The sequence below is a fragment of the Paroedura picta genome, chromosome 6 (genome assembly GCF_049243985.1).
Source record: "Paroedura picta isolate Pp20150507F chromosome 6, Ppicta_v3.0, whole genome shotgun sequence".
Lineage (NCBI taxonomy): Eukaryota > Metazoa > Chordata > Lepidosauria > Squamata > Gekkonidae > Paroedura > Paroedura picta.
In genome coordinates this window covers 20,869,041-20,892,223 of record NC_135374.1, presented here as the reverse complement: position 1 = coordinate 20,892,223, position 23,183 = coordinate 20,869,041, and the positions used below count along the sequence as shown (strand labels likewise).

Sequence of the window (23,183 nt, the reverse complement as noted above, 5' to 3'; positions counted from 1 at the left end):
GCTTACCAGGCTGGCTCCGCCCTCTGCAGAGCGGGGCAGGCCTGGGAAGCAGGGAGAAACGCAGCTGGTGCAGCAGAGCTCCGAGGCCAGCCCTGGGCCTCGGTGCTCTGCTGGCGGTGGCACCCGGCTTCCCAGCCTGGTCCTGCCCTTAATGACTCCTGGGCAGCAGTGAAGGTGATGCAGCCTGGCCAAGCCCCGCCAACACCACCCAGTATGTTCCGGGCAGCAGTGGAGGCGGCGTAGGAGCCCAAAAGGTAAGGAGGGGGGAGAGGGGAAGCTGTGTGAGTCTGTGTATGTGTGTATGTGTACACATGTGTCTTAGAGAGGGGAAGGACCAGGGACAAGGTTGAGGAAATGACAAGCAAGGGGGGAGAGGAGTCTGTGTCTGAGAGAGAGGGAAGGGGAAGGGACCAGGAAGGACATCAGTGAAGTGAGTGGTAAGGGGGAGAGGCAAGGGAGGAGTGGGGGGAAGGAATCTCTTTCTCCATGTGCGCGGCACATCCTTATGTGGATGTGGGGAGAGAATCCTTGTCGGAAGGATTTTTTTAATGTGATGATCTGATTTAGACACTCTGGACTTTCCTATTTCATACCAAGCACTGTAAAGTGTTCTTCAACAAGCAATCAGCATGTCATCCAAAGTCAGGAGAGGAGGTAGAGATTGGTTCCAGAGAACATTGACCCACAGGCCCATAATCATGGTTACCAGACTGAGCAGGACCTGATTATGGAAGTCTAATAGCCAACTTTCTCTGGGGGTAATCCCTGTCCACTCTCTTCACTTTGGGAGACACACTGGTAACCATGGATTATGGGGGCCTATGAGTCACCCTCCTTTGGAGCTGATCTCTACTTCCACTCTTTACTGGAGGACACATGGATGGTAATGATACTCTTAGAAGACATAGTTACATCAAAATAGAAACATATCCATGAAGAGAGGAGGAGGAGGAGAAGACAAAATGTGCGAGTCCATAGTATACCCTGAGTTGACAAATGGTTTGGAAATAAAATCAGGTGACACTTGCATTTATATCAGTAATTGTCTTAATACTAAGCTCAAGAACTACATTAACAGCCACTATTATTGACAATATTTGAAAAATATTCTATTAACAATTGTGTATATGCATGTGTGCTTGTATATATACTTAAAAACGACTTCTCAGGTGAGAAATACAGTTTGCAACAAGCAAATAATAAAAACATAATCCAATAAAACATACCCCATAAAACTTCCCAATTTATCAAATAACAGGCAGCAATAGGCACCCATCTCACCCATATTGTTCAGCCTAGTGGGTACGTTATTTTCCAATGAGAGAGGGAGCTGAGCCAGTAGCTAGTAAGCTTTTGGGGGGATCCTTGTTCGGAATGCCGGGACCCTGCCCTGGCCTCAACCATATGTCTGGCGGAAGAGCTCTGTCTTATAGGCCCTTCTACTAAAAACAGCATCATTCCTCTTTCATATCATATAGTAAGCCCTAAGAGCTAATGATACAGCCTCTCCCAGCCCTAAGAGCTAACGATACAGAACACAGCATGAGATCAGATCACGTTACAAAGGGTGTTAAAAAACAAGTGACATTTTAACCACATCTACATGCTTCTTTTAAACACACAGGATTCTAAGGATTCCAGTTGTACCCTACCAATCACAATTACAACCCCCCTCCTTGTAACTCTGTGACCCATGAGGTATTTTAGCCAGAGTTGCACAATCCCTAGCACAACATTTTCCAGCTACTGATTGAGAAATGCATGGGGAAATGAATGGTTTCCAACATATGTTTTAAAATAGTGTAATCTGCCCTGAGCACCTGGGGCAGGGAGAACCAAAAGTGCAATAATAAATACAAATGAAACATACTGGGAACAGGTATATGGAAAACAAACACCTCTAAGGTATGGGGATAAGCTGAACAACACCTAACAGAGCCTTGAAAATCCCATCCTCATACCACACTCTATGGAGGTAAAGCTTACCAGAGTGGCATTAGCGGGGATCAATTCACAAAGTCCTGGCAAAGGCTGGCTTGCTGAGACATTTACTGAATTTGTTGAAAGTGTTCCCTTTCTAATTACCAAAAGCCAGATAAGCTTTTACACAAGCATGTATGTCTTGACTTTTGCTTTGGGGGAATGGGAAGACATTCCACTTAACATACCAACAGAAGTATTTTTAAGACGTGAATTCAAAGGAGTGATGCCCTACAAGCCAGACCATCGTCACTAGAGCCAACTAAATTCAACGACGACAATTTAATGCTGTTCTCAAGGAGGACTGGTGTAATTTTTTTAGATGAGATTTCTGATGAGATTTCAATTGCCTCCATTTAAATCCATCCATGATTTCAAGATTTGGGGAGGGACTGTAGCTCATTTGAAGGGCATCTGCTTAGCATAAAGGTCCCAGGTTCAATGCGCAGCATCTCCAGGTGAAAGTATCAGGTTGTAGGTGATGTTAACGGCCTCAGCCTGAGACCCTGGAGAGCCACTGCCAACCTGTGCAGATGATACTGACTCGGATGAACCAAGGTTCTGAGTATAAGAGCAGCTTCAAGTGTTCAAGGAAAAAAATAGTGATTTTTTTTCTTCTATGAATCATTCTACAACAGAATTCACATTAACAGAGTTTTATAAGCAGAATATTTAAGGTCCCACCTACCAGGGTTGTGATGGGTCGCAGATTCTCCATTCTGAAAGACATCTCCAGCTACGCTCATTCTACCAGGATTGAAAGGTCCTACACCAGTCTTGGTCTGTGAAGTTAAAGACGGGGTGTATGTTTGTATATTAACACCAAAATTACTTGACTGCAGTCCGTTAGATACATCTCCCAAGCTGGTATTCTGTAGTGATGTTACATGTGTAATCATTAAGTTCATGTCACGCCCTTCAGTATTTTCTAAACGGCCAACACTCACAGAGCTCATACCTCTTTCTAACGTAGTAACATTAGCAATTTGAATTTCAGAGTCTGGTTCTGTGGTTATACCACTATTACCTACTCCTGCATTTACCTTACTTCTTGAAAAACTGGGTGTTGAGAATTCCATCTCATTGGCTCTGTTTTTACACTCTGGAAATCTTCGTTCACTGAAACTGGAATCATTTTTCTCTAGCCCTTGACTTGTTTCCATATCTTCTTCATCATCAATAATAATAGTCTCAGTTATACTTCCCTTCTGAGAGCTCAAGTCTTTTGAAGGTGTTGCTACTTTGGGGTCACTTCCATGATGCTCTTCGTTAGTTGGTGAACCAAAAGCAACATTTCTAGGGTCTGTTATTAAAGGAGCAGGAATCTGAGGAGGCTGCACAGGTTCAACGAACACAACATCATCATCATCTTCTACAGAAGTGTTCTGGAACTTAGATCTAGAAACCAGAGAATTAGATGGACCTCCAAAAGAGTTTCCTACATTGGCCAGACCAGTTGCCATTGTGGTAGGTCCCAGTAACCCAGATGAGCGTTCGGACCGTTTTCAAAGACCTTGCAGACCTTTCAGAAAAAAACTGTTGTAAAAGAAGGAAAGCTGTATTAGTACAAAATGTAAGTATTTTAACACAAAACAAAGCACTTTAAACATTTGTATACTTTTCCTGGCTGGTTTATTTTCAAAACAAAACAAAAACATTATAATTGATTGCTCATGACTATTACTTTGCACTACTAAAGCTATATAAAGATTCTTCTTTTTAGTCTAGACATAGCCTAGTCTGATAACTATAGACCCAAAAATTCTTTAGATGCCTTGGGCAGAGTTCCTGAAAGGTATTTCCTCAAACAAAGAGATCACAGCTGTCCAGAGAGATCAGGAGGATACAGATAAGATCACTGCAAAATCTAAGACATAAATACAAAGGGCATTTAGAGAGGGGTACAATGTATTTGCATTTATATGGTAACCTCAAGGGTAGACTATTGTAATGAGCGCTACATGGGTCTGCCCTTGAAGTCATTTCAGAAACTCCAGTTGCAGCAGAACGCTATCATGAGCATATTTCAACTCATCTGCTGGGATTACCAACCAGTCACCTGGTTAAATTCAAAATACTGGTTATTACAGTAAAAGCCTTCATTGGCTTTGGACCTACATATCTGCTGGATCACTTTTTCTGCCATACTCTACCACAACAGCTTTGCTCAAATGAACAAGGCCTTCTGAAGGTGCTACCCTGAAAGATAGCCCAGTGCTGTGGCTCCCATCTTGTGGTCTACCTGAGGTCAGAAATGTTCCAACATTTCTATTATTATTCCAGAGAATGCACTAAACAGAAATATTCATGAGGGCCCTTTTATAAAGGGATTAGAATTATATGAGAATGGAATAGTCCAAGAGGGTACCTTTGTAACGGAATACAATTCCAGCCTAATGCAATGACTACTGCAGGTATCACCCTGTAATTGCACTTTCTGAATTGTTTCTAGTATACCTTGCCTAAGACAGTCTGTTGCTGGCATAATTTTCTAATTCTGTAATCCTAATACTATTATGTTGTTCACTGACAGTTTTATGCTGTCCAATCACACACTATTTTATATTCTGTAATCCTCCTTGAGCCTAAATGAGAAAGGTGGGCTATAACTAAAGCAAATAAACTGCACACTGGGAAAATACCAAGAAGTCCAAGACAATGCCAAGGCTATAAGCAAGCAAGGTCAAGGACACTTCTAAAAGGCAAGAAATACCTTTGAAATGGAGAACTCTTGTTCAAGTGAGAACAAAAAGAAATACATGGAAAATAAGATGTGCAAAGAATCTGAAGAGCGTGTTGGTAAAATTAGTAAGAACTAAAGGCAGTTGGGGTCCTTAGATAAAAGTTTACTGGAAGATAGTGAGTCTGCAGAGGAGATGAATAAATTTGCTGCATCTATCTTCATTCTGAGAGGTATTAAGTTAACAAGATTGAACTTTTTTGCCCTCTGAAAGTCAACAGAAGCTTCTTCTTTGCAGTTTTCCTGAGCTGCAGGGTTTGTGTCAGGGTCATGATGGAAGTAAAAGGCCAATCCACTCTATCACCCCCTCCTTCTTGGCAGCTTCTAGCCATATATTATTGTGTATGTGTGTGTCGGGAACCCGCTTGCTAACTGAAAAAACAGGGTGCCCCTTGAAGAAAACGTCACGCCAGGCCTGGTGAACGATACAACAGGAACAAGCTTTATTTCAGCAACGTGGAGTCCGCTGGTATGGAGTAAGAGCTTCCACCGAACTCCAGGTGGAAGCTCTCTTTTATACAAAACCCACCTCCTTTGGCTGTATTGCCCCACCCAGTACTTCCGGAGGGAACATGCTGATACAATCATGACTCATGCACATGCGAGGTTTTCCGGGGTTCCCGATGGCCCATTTTCCTGGAACAAAGGGCCATCTCCGGGCCCTTGTCAAAAGGTGGAGGGGGACATTGAGGTTCTTTAGCGGCCATTGCCACCTCAACGATCGGGTGGGGCGCCCAGCTGCCGGCTTGCCTGTGATCACCATGCCCTGCCTCCGTGATCGCGGGCGCCTATGATGGCGGGGTTCGGTCTGGTTTCCAAGCCACCAAGGACCGAACCACGACATCCTGCCCCCCCAAAGGTCCATTCCCCAACCCCCCGGGACGGCCAGGATACCGCTTGTGGAAACGTTCAGTGAGTCGGGGCGCAAGGACGTCCGCTGCCCAGACCCATTCCCGGTCCCCCAAAGCGAAGTCCTTCCATTCCACGAGGTACTGCAACTTCCCCCTGTGGAGTCTAGAGTCCAGGATATCCGCCACCTCGTGGTGCTCCCCCCCCGGCAGGACCTCGGGCGCTGGCGGGGAAAACACGGGGTGCCAAACGTCACCGTCCGGAGTTTTTTTTAGAAGGCTCACGTGAAAGACGGGATGGATGTGCCGGAGGTTCTTGGGGAGCTTGAGCTTGACCGAAACTTCGTTGATCGGGGCCAAGACCTCGAAAGGCCCCAAAAACCGAGGGCCTAGCTTCTTGCTGGGCAAATTCAACCGGAGGTTCCGGGTGGAAAGGTAAACTCGATCCCCCGGTCGGATCTCCTCAGCTGGTCGTCTCTTCCGGTCGGCGTCCTCTTTCTGCGCTGCCTTGACTTTGTGGAGCTGCTCCTGCAGCGACTTCCAGCAGCTCCCGGCACGCTTCCCCCACTCGCGAAGGTCGGCCGATTCCCGGGCGGGGACCTCTCCAAGCTCCGGGAAGTGTCTCAGGTCTGTCCCGTAGACGACGGCAAAAGGCGACATCTCCGTGCTGCTGTGGTCTGCGTTGTTGTACGCGAACTCGGCCAGGGGGAGCAGGGGCACCCAGGTGTCTTGATGATAGGAACCGAAACACCGCAAGTACTGCTCCAGTACTTGATTAACCCGCTCGGTCTGCCCGTCCGTCTGGGGGTGGTAAGCGGAGCTCAGCCCTTGCTCGATGTCTAACAGGCGCAGGAAAGCTTGCCAAAACCGGGACACGAATTGTGAGCCCCGATCGGAAATCACCTTGTCCGGCAGCCCGTGCAGTCGGAACACGTGATCCAGGAACATCCGAGCCAACTGTGAAGCACTGGGGACACTGGCGCAAGGAATGAAGTGGGCCTGTTTGGAAAATAGATCTACCACCACCCAGATCACCGTTTTCCCCTTGCTGGGAGGCAAGTCTGTTATAAAGTCCATGGAGATCACTGACCACGGCCGGGTCGGGACCTCGAGCGGGTGCAGCAGCCCTTTCGGCTTGCCAACCCCCGGCTTGCAGGTCAGGCAGACAGGACAACCACTGACGTAAGCTTTTGTGTCCCGCCGCAGACTGGGCCACCAAAACCGCCGCCGGGCCAACTTCCAGGATTTTACGAAACCGAAGTGCCCGGCGGTCTTAGCATCGTGGCAGAGGCTGAGGGCTTCCCGTCGTAGCCCTTCCGGGATGTAGACAGCCTCCCCCCTCCGCCAGAGACCGGAGTCCAAAATCAAAGAATCCCGGAGCTCAGCCAGCTCCTCGTCTGTCCCGTAGGCTGCCACTAGGCGGTCTCGGAGCGGGGCGGTCGCCGGGTCGGGCTCCCATTCCCCCCTGGCCCGACGCCTAGTGACGACCCCCCGTCCCAGCTGCTCCTCACCGAACACAGACCTGGTGCAGGGAGCGTACCCCTCCCCATGATGCGGCAGCCGGGAGAGGGCGTCCGCGAGGAAATTCTCTTTGCCGGGGATGTGACCCAGCTTGAAATTGTACCGCGAAAAGAACTCCGCCCACCTCATCTGCTTGGCGTTCAGGGATCGCGGTTGCCGGAGCGCCTCCAGATTCTTGTGATCCGTCCAGACCTCGAACGGCTCCTCTGTTTCCTCCAGCCAATGCCGCCATTCGGTGAGGGCGAACTTAATCGCAAACGCCTCCTTCTCCCAGGTAGACCAGTTCCGCTCCGTTTCAGCGAATTTTCGTGAGAGGTAGGCCGCCGGCCTCAGCTGTCCCGCCTGGTCTCGCTGCAGGAGAACCGCCCCGGCTGCTGCGTCGCTGGCGTCGACTTGTACCACCATCGGCTGGGTTGGGTCGACGTGCAGTAGCGTGGGCTCAGACGCGAAAGCTTGCTTGAGGGCCAGGAACGCTGCCTCCGATTTCTCATTCCAGCCGAGCGCTGCGCTGGGCCGCGTGGCGCGAGGACCTCTCCCCTTGGTACCTAGCAAGTCCGTGAGAGGAGCCACTACGGAGGAGTATCTGGGGATGAAGCCTCTAAAAAAGTTAGCAAACCCCAGGAAGCTTTGTAGCTGTTTCCGGGTGCGGGGCCTTTCCCAGTCCAGCACCGCCTGCACCTTCTCGGGGTCCATAGCTATGCCCTGGGCTGAGATGCGGTAGCCCAAATAGTCCAGGGAGGGACGGTGGAATTCGCACTTAGCCAGCTTCACGTATAGGTGGTTTGCCAGCAGGCGCTTTAACACCTCCCTCACCAGGGTCACGTGCTCTTGGGGATCTTGGCTGTAGATCAGGACGTCATCCAAATAAACAACCACCCCCTGAAACAGAAGGTCCTGCAACACCTCATTAATTAGACTCATGAAAACCCCAGGTGCCCCGCTTAAACCGAACGGCATCACTTTAAATTCGAATTGTCCCAATTGACAGTTAAACGCCGTTTTCCACTCATCCCCCTCCCGGATGCGTACCCGGTAGTACGCCTCCCTTAGGTCCAGCTTAGTGAACAGAGTCCCTTTGCCCAGCCGGGCCAGCAAATCCGGGATCAGCGGGAGGGGGTAAGCGTTCCCCGCTGCGATGGCGTTGAGGCCCCGGTAGTCCTGGCACAGCCGTCGGGACCCATCCTTTTTCCGGACGAACAAGACTGGAGCTCCCATGGGACTGGAAGCGGGCCGGATGAAACCTCGGGCCAGATTTTTTCCCAAAAACTCCCGGAGGTCCTTGAGCTCACCCTCACTCATTTTGTAGATGCGCCCTTTGGGCAGTACCGCCCCCTCTGGGATGTTGATAGCGCAGTCCGTGCGGCGGTGTGGGGGTAGCTCGTCCGCTTCCCGCTCGCTGAAAACGGCTGCGAGGTCTCGGTACTCTGGCGGGACCTCGGGCTCTGGTTTCTCCTGCTGCGCCGCCGCCGCTCCCCTGGGACGCACCGCCGTCCTCTTGTGGCTGGAATTCTCGCGGGGGACCCGATGCCGTGCACCCACCGTCAAGTCGAACTTCAGGGTCCCCGCCCGCCAGTCCACCACGGGGTTGTGTTCCTTCAGCCAATCCAGGCCCAACACCGCCCGATATCCCGCTACGGGGACCTGGATCAGCCACCGCAGCTCTTGGTGGTCCCCTATGTGGATGGCGATAGGACCCACCTCCTCCCCGAAAGGTCCCCCCTGAATCGGGCTGCCGTCCATCTGGACGAAAACCAGGGGAACCTTCCGAATGCGCTTCGGTAGCCCCAAAGCCCGGGCTATCTGGGGGTGGACCATGCTGTGGTCGCATCCCGAGTCCAAAAGAGCCTCCCCCACCCAACTTAGTCCGTTCTCCGGGTTCCGGAGCTCTAAAATTACCACGTTCGGAGGTCGCGCCTCATGCTGTAGGGGTTTTCCCTCGCACCGCGGGACCTGCTGCCCGGCGCCGTCTACAGCAGGTCCTGGCCGTTTCCCGTCGCCTGGACGCTTTTCCGGTTCGTTGCGGAGGTCCTCCGCCCGGCGTGCCTGCTGGGGGCGTGTCGCACCTCCCCCCTGGGAGAGCCCGCGGTCCTCCCCCCCTTGCCGTTGGCACGCTGCTGCGAAATGTCGTGACCCCCCGCATTTCAGGCACAGTCCTTCCCGGCGTCTCCTTTCCCGCTCGGGGTTCGGGGGTCGTTTGGGGCGAGAGTTGTCGGGGCCCGGTCTTGGCGCCTCGGCTGACCCGCCTTTGGCCTCCCGGGGGGGTGCGGCGGCCCAACCCAGGCTGGCTTCCAGCTTGGCGACCACAAAACACCACCCCTCCAGTGTAGACAGATCTTCTTCCGTCCCCTTGATCACGGCCCATTCCCTGAGCTTCGGGTTAAGGCCCTCCCGGAAGTACTCGATTTGGGTCTCCTCGTTCCAGGAGAACACCTTGCCTGCTTCCCTCCGGAAAATGTCTATATAGTCCATAACCCCCCTAGTACCCTGTCGAAGTCCCTTGATCCGACTCTTTGCCTTGTCCTCAGCCTGGGGGTCCTGGAATCGTCGGCGGAGCGCGACCACGAAGTCCTGCAGGTCCTGAGTTGCCGGGTCGCCGCGCTCGGCCAACCCCAGGTACCACTGACCCGCCTTGCCCTGGAGACACGAGGCCACCCCCCAGACCAAGTCCTCGGAGTCCTCATACCGGTCTCCATATCTCCGGGCATGCGTCAGCGCGTGGAGGAGGAACTGCGGGAGGTCGTCCGGCGTCCCGTCGAAACGCGCCTTAAGCTCTGGGGGGGAACGTTTTGGAGAGTAGTCCGACCCCCTCCGGATCCGGGATTCTCGGCGTCCGCCGTCTCGTCCTGCTCCGCTCCACCGGCTACCAACTTGCCCAACGACGCCGTGCCGCTCCCTGCCTTGCACGTCGCTCCTGCGTTGGTCCGGCTCTCGCCGCCCCGTCGGCTCCCCCGCTCCCCCGAGATCCTCTGCTGTCTCGCCTCTCCGCTGGCCGTCTCGCCTACTCGGGACTGAAAACTGCTCCGGGTCGGGGTCCGGGGCCCGCTCACCAGTGCCGGGCTCGTCCTCGTCGCTGGAGGCGTCCTCACTCGACGCGATCCCCTCCGCCGTTGTATTACCAGTCCCTCCGGGCCCGGCCCGAGCTTGCTCACGGGCTTCAGCTGCCTGCAAGCGCCTGGCCAAGTCCGCCATGGCCCGCCGCAGGTCCTCTAGGGATTCCTCAGGTCTTACCGGGCGAAGCGCCTGCCTCAGCTGGGTGTCCCAGGTTGGGGCCAACCCCCCAGACCTCGGCGCGCTCCCCGCCGTGCTTGGGAACCCCATGGCCCGGCGCCTTCCCTTGGCCGCCGCTGCCGAGGGTCTCGGGGTCCCGGACAGCTGCTCCTGGCCCCCCGATTTTCGGAGGAAATCTCCCGGGGACATTAAACCCATGTTCCCGGGGTTCGTGGGGGTCGAGACCGCCTCGTTGCTTGAAAACGCCATCTCTGGATCCGTCCCGATAAGCGCTCGGATGCGATGCCGACCCTGGAGTTCGGTGGGAAGCTCTTACGATGTCGGGAACCCGCTTGCTAACTGAAAAAACAGGGTGCCCCTTGAAGAAAACGTCACGCCAGGCCTGGTGAACGATACAACAGGAACAAGCTTTATTTCAGCAACGTGGAGTCCGCTGGTATGGAGTAAGAGCTTCCACCGAACTCCAGGTGGAAGCTCTCTTTTATACAAAACCCACCTCCTTTGGCTGTATTGCCCCACCCAGTACTTCCGGAGGGAACATGCTGATACAATCATGACTCATGCACATGCGAGGTTTTCCGGGGTTCCCGATGGCCCATTTTCCTGGAACAAAGGGCCATCTCCGGGCCCTTGTCAAAAGGTGGAGGGGGACATTGAGGTTCTTTAGCGGCCATTGCCACCTCAACGATCGGGTGGGGCGCCCAGCTGCCGGCTTGCCTGTGATCACCATGCCCTGCCTCCGTGATCGCGGGCGCCTATGATGGCGGGGTTCGGTCTGGTTTCCAAGCCACCAAGGACCGAACCACGACAGTGTGTCTGGTGAAATGGTACACAAGGCATTCTATTCATATGGCTCTTTTGGATAATGTTAGCTGCAAATGTGACTCTTTGCAGATCATGGAGTACCACTGTACTACAGAATCTTAATCCTCCTTCGGAATTTATTTATTAGATAAAAACATACCTTAATCCTACATCAAGAATAAACAGTGTTTTTGTTTTTTTACATTTCTCTAAGTTAGAACAGAATATCTAACAGGGATACCTTTAGCTAACTTTGCAACCAAACTGCTATCTTATGTTATTAAGTAATACAGGGCATCTAAGGGATTAATTTATGTGGGCATCAAGAATGCTGAGTCTTATCAATAGCAGTAATTATTTTGTATATAGAATGAATTGAAACAAAATTGAGACCCAATCATACTATAACAGGCAATTCAAGCAGGTTTCAAATCGTTAATGTCTTGGCTTCTTATTGCCTAGAGAGCAGATTAATTACATATCAGACATTTTTAAAGAACAGTAAAATAAGATAAACTCAAAATTAAGGGGGGTTTAGAGTCCTTTATGTTAAGAGAACTACTAGTTCTAAAAATGCTTTGATAAGCGATACAGTACTGCACTGGATCCCATGACTCCTTTTCACTAAGTTTTTTTCTCCACTGAAGAGTTTCTCTGTCAAAGAAAAACTTAGACACCAAGTCATAGGATCAAACTGAGTATAAAGATCCAAACTACTATAATTATGGACTTTTTACTGAGAACAAAAAGAAAGTATTTTTATTATATTTCTATTATACAATAAATATTTCTTGCTTTCCCAGATGGAAATTTCCATCGGAAATTTTACCTTTATCTCAAATGACTGCCTTCAGCAATAAGGTCTATTTTAGAGATTTTTAGAAGACTGATTGCTAGAAACATTAAATGTCAATACAGGTTCAACTTTTGTTTCTCTAAGCACTCTGACCCCCATACTACCTCAGAATTTAGGTAATACTATATACATTCAAATTTCACGCTCCCTCCTAACTTCAATCTCTCATTTCAGCCAGCCACAAATCCAATATGAGCTATGCAAGAGCTAACTGGATTTAGCTCAAAACATTTCATGGAAACATAATAGGATATGGCCATCAAGGTAATGACTGTATCATCTATTGCTTTGCAGGTTCAAATTAAACCTGCAAACAATTCTGCATGTCATATTTAGTCTTCCTTATTAATATGTTTCACAAATGGCAAATACTAGAGATGATTAAATGACAGAATAAATTCGGATTTGAGATTTTTCATTCAGTCTTATTCTACAAGGACACATTTTCTCAGTTTAGGTACTCTGAACTGCTGGTGTAACTAGCAATACACTTCAATTTGACTGACAACTCTTTCCAAGAATGGCTTATATAGCACAAGACAGAAAACACAAGATAAGTTTAAAAAAACTTTACAACCATTTCTACAATTGTTCTTTAAGCAAATGTCATGGTCTCCTCTAATTCTCCTTTCTCCCCTTTTCTATTTGTTGTACGGTATGTCGGATTATTTCATTGGGATAAAATTTCTTCACTCTTAAAAAAAAATTACATCGTGTAACACAGGAGTTATCACATTCAGTTTGATTTACATTAAAATTTGTGTTTATTAATTCACTAATTAAATATTAATACCAAAATTAGGACAGAAATTTCTGGGGGCTACATTCTGGTTAATGTCTGCTAAACATGAAAAGAGCCTCTTGTGGCGCAGAGTGGTAAGGCAGCCGTCTGAAAGCTTTGTCCATGAGGCTGGGAGTTCAATCCCAGCAGCCGGCTCAAGGTTGACTCAGCCTTCCATCCTTCCGAGGTTGGTAAAATGAGTACCCAGCTTGCTGGGGGGTAAACGGTAATGACTGGGGAAGGCACTGGCAAACCACCCCGTATTGAGTCTGCCATGAAAACGCTGGAGGGCGTCACCCCAAGGGTCAGACATGACCCAGTGCTTGCACAGGGGATACCTTTACCTTTACCTTTAAACATGAAAAGGGTCAAAAGGCTGCAACTGTTCCAAAACATAAAATGTTGCTAACTAATCTCAGCTAATGCACAATCAAATTCCAATATAAAATACATTTTACAAGGACTGATATTTCCAAGGTGCCAGCTAATCAGGACCACTTGTCAGATAAGAAAAATAAAGACACGAGCATATAGCTTAACAGTATAAACTTGCAAGACAAAATTTCTGCAATATAGGATTTGCTACTAATAAATTTCATCCTGAAGATGAAACTCAAATACTTTGGCCACCTCATGAGAAGGAAGGACTCCTTGGAGAAGACCCTAATGCTGGGAGCAATCGAGGGCAACAGAAGAAGGGGACAACAGAGAATGAGGTGGCTGGATGGAGTCACTGAAGCAGTTGGTGAAAACTTAAATGGACTTCAAGTAATGGTAGAGGACAGGAAGGCCTGGAGGATCATTGTCCATGGGGTCGCGATGGGTTGGACATTACTTCGCACCTAACAACAACTAATAAATTACCACATTGGTCATCAGCATGAACTACATCCTTTAGCTAATCCTGATTATACTATAAAGCAACTTTACTGGACATCCACAAGTTTTTCCTTATTCATTTTTTAAAACTAAAATGTCTAAGCACTGGGAAAAAGTCTCCCCTTTGATGATGGTGATTGTGTATTTTTTTTTAAGTCTGAGCAACCAGAACTGTTAAAATATTCTAAACACAACTGCACCATATTTCTAACAGATCCTTTCCAGTAATTTTCAATTATTTTCCTGAACATTTAATAGGGATCTTGATTTCTATTAAAATTTGGACCTTGCAGACAAAGCATGTCTCAGTTACAGAGCCAAGTATCAACTTATTTTTCTCAGCCTCTTGGCAAACATTGATATAATTAGTATTGCTATTTTAATGCTTCTGCTAGTTTTGTTTACTGTACAGAGTATTTTTAGACTTGCTGTTTTTTAGAATAAATCTACACACATTACATTTTATTCTATACTGTAACATACCTTGAAGACTTTGCAAAATAGTGTTATCTGTATATTAACTAGTTCACCTCATCCTGCCCAAATCTTTTTTCCCCCTAACTGATTCAGCCCCAACCAACACAGGATTGTTTTGTTCCAACTTTCATTCTATCATCTGCTAAATTATGACCCACTCACACAATTTAGAAAGATTATTTTGGAGATTTTCACAACACACCTGATTTTACTATTTTAAATATACTGGAAACATTACTAGGAATCATATATTCCCAATCAAAACACTTACCCATTCAGAATAGAGCAGTAATCTGTTAAGTTTAAGATGTCTGTGCTGTAAATGTGACTCTTCTCCAAAGAGACTGAGGTCTTTTGGCTCAAAATACGTAACCTGAAAAAGATTCAATCTATATTAGGAATGTGTTATTCAAAGGCAGCCACCACTTTCGCCAGAAGCAACTAAAGCTATCCTCATAACCTGGTAATTTAAAATTCCCAAAGTTCCCAGGCACCTGGAAATGCTGTCCTGTCCATTAAAGCAACAAGGCTCCATTTAATTTTGCTGACCTACCACTGCTTGGTTTGCTATTCTGCGCTAACAATTAGGAACCAGCTGCAAAATCTCAACATGACAGCACATTTTTTGAGATAAATTATATGTCTACAGTATACACAGGAATTAAAAAACCAATGCAGATTTATATAGTAATCTTCATTTCACATGTTTTGAGAAAGAGTGAACACTTATTTAGTAAACATTTCTCAAAAGAGATTACTTCACATAAATTTTCTTTCTCCACACTGTCCAAATTTTCTGATTTTTTGGCTGAGAATTTTTTTCAATATGAAAACTGTTACTGACTGCATTTGTTGACCACTACGCAGCAATATTTTTCAAAGCAGCTATCAGAGAGCTCAAAGAAAGTACAAGGTACACTAACATTAATTAGTAATACAGCAATGTGGATACTATTCCTCAGAGGTGTGCATTTTTTACGAGGATGCAAAACAGGAAAACTCTAACAATCTAAAAAAGAAAAGCTTCTAAAACCCTAACCCCCCCCCCCCCCATTTTCTAAGCATTTTGTTTAATCCACTTCATTAGCCACATAAAGGTTTGGAGATTTTAAACTAACAGTATGGGATCCAAAGGGTTGTTTGTTTTATCAGTTTAACTCAGTACTGATAAAAATTCACTCAATTACTTCTCATAGCATAAAGCAAATGTATACAAACTATATTCTTCCTTGGATGGATCTTTAGGTGAAGAAGAGGAGTTGGTTTATATATGCCACTTTTCTCCACCAGAGGAGGCTCAAAGCGGGTTACAATCCTTTTCTTTTTCCTTTCCTCACAACAGACACCCTGTGAGGGAGGTGAGGCTGAGAGAGCCCTGATATCACTGTTCCGTCAGGACAGCTTTATCACTGCTGTGGCGAGCCCAAGGTCACCACACTGGCTGCCTGTGGGAGAGCAGGAAATCAAACCCAGCTCGCCAGATTAGAAGTCCGTGCTCCTAACTACTACACCAAGCAGAATTACACAGGCAAGACATCTATGCTTCTCTCACTGTTATATCCTAATCCAGTGGTCCCCAACCTTTTTCGAGCCGGAAACCAGAGGGGGGGAGAGGGGAGCCCAGGGACTAGGGGGAAGGTGCTGGCTCGGGCACCTGTGTGTTTGTGCCTGCCGGAGTGCTGGTGCACGCGTCTCCCTCCCCCCCACAGCACAGAGCTCAGTGCGGCCAATCACTCCCGGCGCAGCATGGCCCATGGTCAACTGGTCAGAGGCGCCTCTCCTGAGGATGATGGTGGATATTGAGGACTAGTGTGCCTTGGTGTTATAGGCTGCAGCTGGGGTAGAGATACAGATTTTTTACCCGCCATCAAGGACTATGGTAGTTTCTGTTTTATGGGGTTATTCTTTTATTCTTAACCGTCATGAGCCAGAGTGGGTTCGGAAGTGGCGGTGAATAATACATTAAATAAACAAACAAACATGAATCAATATAATTAAATTTTGGTGCCAGTTCAGAAGTAGGTACTTGCTGCCCTGCCTTCCAAACCAAATGATAAAAGCAGCTATATACACACATAGATACATAAACACACATGTAATCAAACAGATGTGGCAACTAGCTGGATGCTGGCACAATATTTCCCCTCTACAAAATGCAAGAACACAACAGCTATGAAACCAGAGTGTTAGGACATCCCATCCCTCTTACACTTCAGGCAAGCATCAGACCCCAAGATGCTGTTTCAAGATCTTTATAAGATACTGATTCCATCATCATCAGAATATAGAATTCAAACCTTACATGGATTATTTCGGTCCGGATAGGGAATACAGCAGCTCAGGTTTAGAAACACAACGTAACCTCCTCTGTCCCTATTGCTTACAGGAAGATATTTAGTAATCTGCCTCTGCCTTAAAACCCACCATCACAGTGAGCCAGCTTATAAATTCCAAGCCACTTGGAACAGTCAATAGTTGTGACTTCGTAAAGCAGCTGTCATGAAGTGACAGCCCATTTACTACAACACCATTGTACTGACATTGTAGAGAATAAGCATGGACAAGTTACCAGAATTACTTAAAGCTAGTTCAAGGCCTTGGCGGATTTTAGCAACCCCTATCCATTTTGTTTAAAATATACATCTCTCATGACCAATACATGAAGCAAATTAAGTTTGATATCAACTATGCTGGAGAATGAACATAAATGATCTTCAAGTCCTGTATTCACTATATATTCTAAAATGATTTTATATATTATTTAATAAAAGCTACTATATATATTCATTTGGCAGAACTGAGCAAGCTGGGCTGGGAAAATGAACCCAGGAGAGCACTGCTGGGAAGGTGAATGGGGTTTCTTTTGCCTCTCCTAAACTGCTAAATTACTGGGGAGCATTAACTCTGGTTGCTTTGTGAGGGTGAGTGGGTGCTTGTAGACCACTAGAGAGGGATGTTTTTGTGTAGGTCTGTTTTGGCATCTGTTGCTCATTGAACCAGGTCTGTTTGCATGGGGCTGATTGCAAGCCCCACCCCCTGCTGCTGCTGCTAGGAGGCAAGGGTTGTGGGCCTCTGGACTGGCCTTCTAGGCAGAGGTGTCAGTTGATGGGCAAGAGTCAAAGGGCCCTTGGAATGTGGCTTTTAGTCTGGAGATCAGGCTGAGGATCTTGCCTTTAAACCACTGACCAACTATGAAGGTAGAAAAGCCAACAGGAGCAGGGGTTATTCAGTGTTCTGCAGTGAGTCTCATGTGTAATTATCTACCCACTGGGAGGAAATCGTAGGCATGTGGTCACTGCATGGAGTTTGTGGTTTTCAGGAAGCAGGTTTGTTCCCCTAAGGCTATAGTTATGGACCTGGAGACGCTGAAGCAGAAAGAGACGTTTGTGGAATACACCCTTAGGAACTTACCAGAACAGGCCCACTCCTGTGCTGATAGCTCTTCAGCTGTCATGGAGTGAGAGTCTCAAGGTCAGAAGCCCTCAGTCTGCGATGGGATGTGACCAGTATCATCTCCTACTGTGGATACCCCTGGAGGGAGGGGGTTTCTGATAGTGAGTGATCAATAATTAGGAATATAGAGTGGCGTCTGCAACAGGTGCTTTAATTGGATAGTGACTTGCCTACCTAGTGTAAAGGTTGCAGACAACATGCACTATATGGATAGGTTGACAAATAGTGCTGTGGAGGAGCCAACAGTCATGGTGTACGTTGGCAGCAATGACATTTGAAAATGTAGTCTTGTGCTCCTGTTGGAAAAATTTAGGTTACTAAACAGAAAGTTAAAGGCCAGGACCTCAAAAGCAGCATTCTCAGAAGTGCTGCCAGTTCGAAGCACAGGACCAGCTAGAAAGGCACAGATCAGGGTTTTCAATGTGTGGATGAGAAAGTGGTGTCCAGAGGAAAGGTTCAGGTTTGTTAAGCAGTGGGGAACTTTCTAGGACAAGTCAAACCTGTACAAAATAGACAGGCTTCACCTGAACAAAAATGGAATCAGGCCACAGGCAATATCAGAAAGGTGGCAAGCAGCTTTTAAATTAATCCTGGGGGGGAAAGATGACAGGTGTCGGAGAGCCCCTGGTTTGGGACAAGTCAGTCCGAAGGGATGACTGCATAAAGACTCAGGGTAATATTGATAGGAACATATTAGAGTCTGGGAGTGAGGGCATGATGGCAACTGAAGGTCATGTGTAGTGACTAAAGGACCAAAAGAGGCAAGGCTTACTGGAAAGAGAAACACATTATAGGTATCTATATGCCAGTGCTAGAAGTCTCCAAGCCATGATGCAGGAGCTGGAATATTTGGCGTTCAAAGACAATTTAGATATAGTAGGTATCTCAGAAACAGCAGAACGGGAAAAATATATAGGATAGTCATTCCTGGATATAAGCTTAATTGGCAAAACAAGGTGAGAAGGCATAGAATAAAAGACGGCATAGAATAAAATAAGTTAGAAAGCATCAGGGAAATTAACAGAAGCTATATGGATGGAAATATGGGACCTTAAGGGTTACTTAATGGTAGGAATATACCAACTGATCAAACCCAAGATCTTGAAGTAAGGGAGGTGACTAAAACAGATAATGTTATTAAACTGATAAACTTCATATCTTAACATATCTTAACACCGCCTGCGGTGCCGTGGACTAAATAATGCGCTAAGGGCTGGGGGGGAGGAGTTATGGCGGGCTCTGTCCGTGATGAGGAAGGGTGCTGATTGGCCCCTTCCTCCGGACTGACAATCGGAGGGCCCAATCGGCAGCTGATTGGGCCCTCCGATTGGCGGCCCGCCGGCAAGGGAGCTACCTCCCTTGCATGGCTAACAATGCAAGTCAAGGAAGCTATAAGGAAACTCTCTGAGCCCCTGGGGAGGGCGATGTATAAATATAATAAATAAATAAACAAACAAACAGGTTTCCTTGTAAAAAGTGGAAGGTCTGCATTAATTAATCGAACAGAAAGGACCACGGGCTCTTGCAAAAGACAACTAATCTAAGTCAATAAATAGGCATGCAAAAAGATTTTTTAGGAGCAAGATGCTGTTATTGTAAACTAACTCTGCTTGTGGGGAGGAATATAAAAATCAAATGAATAAAAGAATAAAAGTATCAAGAGAGACAAACATTTATATATATATAGAGAGAGAGATCTATATGGAGGAGGAAACCAGCCATGCCACAGCCCCTATTTTCAGGAAGCGAGTCTCAATAACTGAGTCAAATTGAGGTGACCAGAACTGTGGCTCTCCAGTTGTACATGGACTACAATTACCATGAGCCCCTGCCAGTGGTAATTGTGCTCCATGGACACCTGGAGAGCCACAGTTTGGCCAATGCTGTTATAAACCTACTGGGGAAATTTAAAACCAATTAAGTCTCCAGGTCCTGATGACGTACACCCAAGAGTTCTTAATTTTTATTTATTTATTTATTTATTTAGATTTATATACCGCCCTCCCCGAAGGCTCAGGGCGGTTTACATTAAAACTAATCAACGATACATGAAACAGTCTTCATTAAAACATACAGTAATTAATAACAGTGGTTGTAACCATATAACAGAATAATGTAACAGTATAACAATATAATAAAATAATATAACGATGGAACGGTGCAATACCACAACAGGTCCAGAGCGCTCTGGTGGAGTTCTGGGAGGAAGGGGGGAGATGGGGGGAGCGGGGGAGTGGGGGCCCTTCATTCGCTGTTGGTTGTGCCTGGTCTCAACCAAATGCCTGGCGGAGGAGCTCCTTTTTGCAGGCCCTGCGGAACTGTTTAAGCTCCGTCAGGGCCCTGATCTCCTCCGGGAGCTCGTTCCACCAGGTGGGGGCCAGAACAGAGAATGCTCTGGTCCTGGTCGAGACCAGGCGGACTTCTTTAGGGCCAGGGACCATTAGCCGGTTGGTGGCGGTGGAGCGCAGAGCTCTTTTAGGGGCATAGGCAGGGAGGCGGTCCCTCAGGTACACTGGGCCCTGACCGTGAATGGCCTTGAAGGTAATTACCAGAACCTTTAGTCTGATCCGGAATTCAACTGGCAACCACTGCAGATGGTGGAGAATGGGCCGGATGTGGGACCTCCACGGTGTTGCTGTGAGGATCCTGGCCGCTGCGTTTTGGACCAGCTGTAGTTTCCGGGTCAAGGCTAAGGGCAGGCCTGCGTAGAGCGAGTTACAGAAGTCCAGTCTAGAGGTGACCGTCGCATGGATCACTGTGGCTAGGTGTTCCGGGGCCAGGTAGGGCGCTAGTAGTTTGGCTTGGCGGAGATGGTAAAATGCCAGCCGCGCTACCTTTGTGATCTGGGCTTCCATTGTGATCTGGGCTTCCATTTCCATTAAGGAAATCAAATGCAAGATAGTTTTATCTTTTAACCCATATATGTAACCTATCACTAAATTCAGTTACTGTACCAGAAGACTGGAGTGCAGTAAATGTGACACCAATTTTTAAAAAGGAATCCAGAAGGGAACTAGGAAACTGCAGACCAGTAAGCCTAACTTCTGTCCTGGGCAAATTTAAAAACGAATCAAAGATAGAATTGTAAGGCACATAGAGGGACAAAGCATGTTGAGAGAAATCAGCATGGCTTTTGCAAAGGTAAGTCCTGCCTCACCAGCCTTTTGAAGCCTTTTGAGAAAGTGAACAAGCATGTAGACAACAATGACCTGGTAGACAATATACACTAGGAACTTTCAAAAGGGTTTTGGCAAGATTCCTCACCAAAGACTCCTGAGTAAATTTAGCAATAATGAGATAAGACAGGTTCTCTTATGGATTAAAAACCTGGTTAAATGACAGGGAGCAGAGTAGGAATCAATGAAAAGTTTACACAGTGGAGGGAAGTAAGCAGTTGGGGCCCATGAGGATCAACATTCAGGCTGGTACTAGTTATTAATTTATTCATAAATGATCAGGAACTAGAGTTGAGTAGTGCACTGCCCAAGTTTGCAGATGGTGAAAATCAAGGCTTACTGTGAATAGCTTCAAGAGAGCCTCCTCAAGAGGGCCTCCACAAACTATGTGAGTGGGTGGCAATGTGGCACATTAAGTTTAATGTTCATAGGTGTAAAGTGAGGAACATTGGGACAAAAAATCCCAACTTCAAGTATAGGTTAATGGGGTCTGAAGTTGCTGAGATTGAGGGGAAAAATGATCTTGGGGTTGTAGTGAATAGCTTAATGAAAGCATCAACCCAGAGTAATGCAACAGTTAAACACTGGAAGGGTTTCCCAAAGGCGTGGGAGTTAATTAATTTAAAAAAATATATATTTTAAAAATGGTAAGCATTTATTGGGTGATATGATCATATATGGTCATGTCAAATCCTCCCTCCCAACGTGGCCAATGATGGGCCTGGAATGAGTGAAAAGGGGAGGGGCCAGACCAAGCGTTTACACAGCTGTTCTTCCCAATCATATTCCACACAATCATGCCACTTCTGGGGTTTCTTGAACCCTGAATAATATCACAGGAGCTTTTCAATGTTCTAGCTGTGAATATGACAGGCTGTTCATTAACACAGAAAGCCCCAATCAAAAGCAAACTGGAGCCATGCAAGGTCTTGCACTGTCCATTGCCCATTTTAAAATTACAGTTATTATATTCTGCTCAGGACCAAATGTGAACTGCTCTTCTCAGTAAGACAAAAAAAAAATTAGTGGGGACACTGTCCATGATATGGCCTCATTTGGAATACTGTGTACAGTTCTGGTCCCCACATCCCAAAACAGATGTTGCAGACCTGGAATGAATTATACAGGAGAGCAACCAAGATGATGAGAGGATTGGGCCACCTTCCCTATGCAGAAAGGCTGAAGAGTCTGGGACTTTTCAGTTTAGAAAAGAGGAGAGTAAGAAGGGATATGATAGGTTTATAAAATTATGCATAGAATGTAGAGAATTTTTTCTTCCTCCCCTAAAACACTACAACTCAAGGGTGCCCAATGAAACTGATGGATAGTAGGTTTAGGACAGACAAAAGTACCAACACATACAGAGTGATTAAAATGTGGAACTCGCTACCAGAGGACATAGTGATGGCCACAGGACTAAATAGCTTTAAAGCGGGATAGATTCAGAGGAACTAAGGCTCTGAATCCCAGAGCCAGGAGGTAACATCAGTGGAAGGCCTCAGCCTCTATGCCCTGTTATTGGCTGTCCAGAGGAACTGATTGATTATTGGTCTGATCCAGCAGGACTCTTATGTTCTTATGCCAGCTAAGTAATTTTTTTTCCCCTGAAGGAAAAACTAAGACCATACACCAGCCAACAACCTCCAAACTCTGCCCAGTCAGCCAACTGTGAGCAGACAGAAATCTTTGTGTGGGTTGCTTACTGCTTCCTCGCCCCAGGCCGCTCTAACAGCAACAACAGAACTAGTCAGTACAACAGGAATAAACTGTATATGAGTATCCAGAATCTGTGCCCCATATTCTGAATGTGTGCATACAGGGTGCAATTTTTAATAGGAGAGAAATCATAAACTGTCTTGAACTTATTTGGGGGTATAAGAAAATACAAATACACACCTGGGTTTCTATCTTCTATCAGACTGGCATAAAGAAGTCAACAGCATTTCAGCAGCTCATTCCTATGCTATTTACTCAAAAGTCTTATGTTCCCTAACCTCAGATGTGTCACATTGCTTCCTAATTTTTACTTTGCCTCTATCTTTATTATTGGGATAGCTATCTCAAGGTCAAGAAACTAACTCTCAACTTCATTACTCCCCAACTGTTAAAGGAACTAACAGTGATACCTTTGTAAGACAAGGTCACTACCTTGACTCATTATCTGCTATGCATGTTTTGAAATTCCTGCGATGGATTAACTAACGTTCTTGGGATCAGCCTCATTGTACTCTATCTGCAAACTAGACATATACCAGGCCCTCAACTGTCTAATTCACAAAAGCAAATATCTAACGCACTGAGTTGAGCAAAGATAAGTTATTAAAATAAAGCAGTGATATGCCCACTTCAGAGCCTCTTGTGGCGCAGAGTGGTAAGGCAGCCGCCTGAAAGCTTTGCCCATGAGGTTGGGAGTTCAATCCCAGCAGCCGGCTCAAGGTTG

The 23,183-nt window shown here is 46.8% G+C and overlaps 1 protein-coding gene across 4 annotated transcripts in view; it reads right to left on the bottom strand.

Annotated features, from left to right (window-relative positions):
* ZMYM2 (zinc finger MYM-type containing 2) overlaps positions 1–23,183 on the bottom strand; it is a 90,476-nt gene that overhangs the window by 59,123 nt on the left and 8,170 nt on the right. For 3 of the 4 annotated variants that reach the window (XR_013231741.1, XM_077341641.1, XM_077341643.1), the window contains exons 2-3: positions 14,386–14,487; positions 2,669–3,516 (exon numbers count right to left, since the gene is read on the bottom strand). Coding sequence is in view for 3 of the 4 variants with exons in the window: in XM_077341641.1 (XP_077197756.1) it covers positions 2,669–3,443 (775 nt within the window). In the remaining variant the exon portion in view is untranslated. The remainder of the gene's footprint in view (positions 1–2,668; positions 3,517–14,385; positions 14,488–23,183) is intronic. The other variant, XM_077341642.1, reaches the window with a different exon arrangement.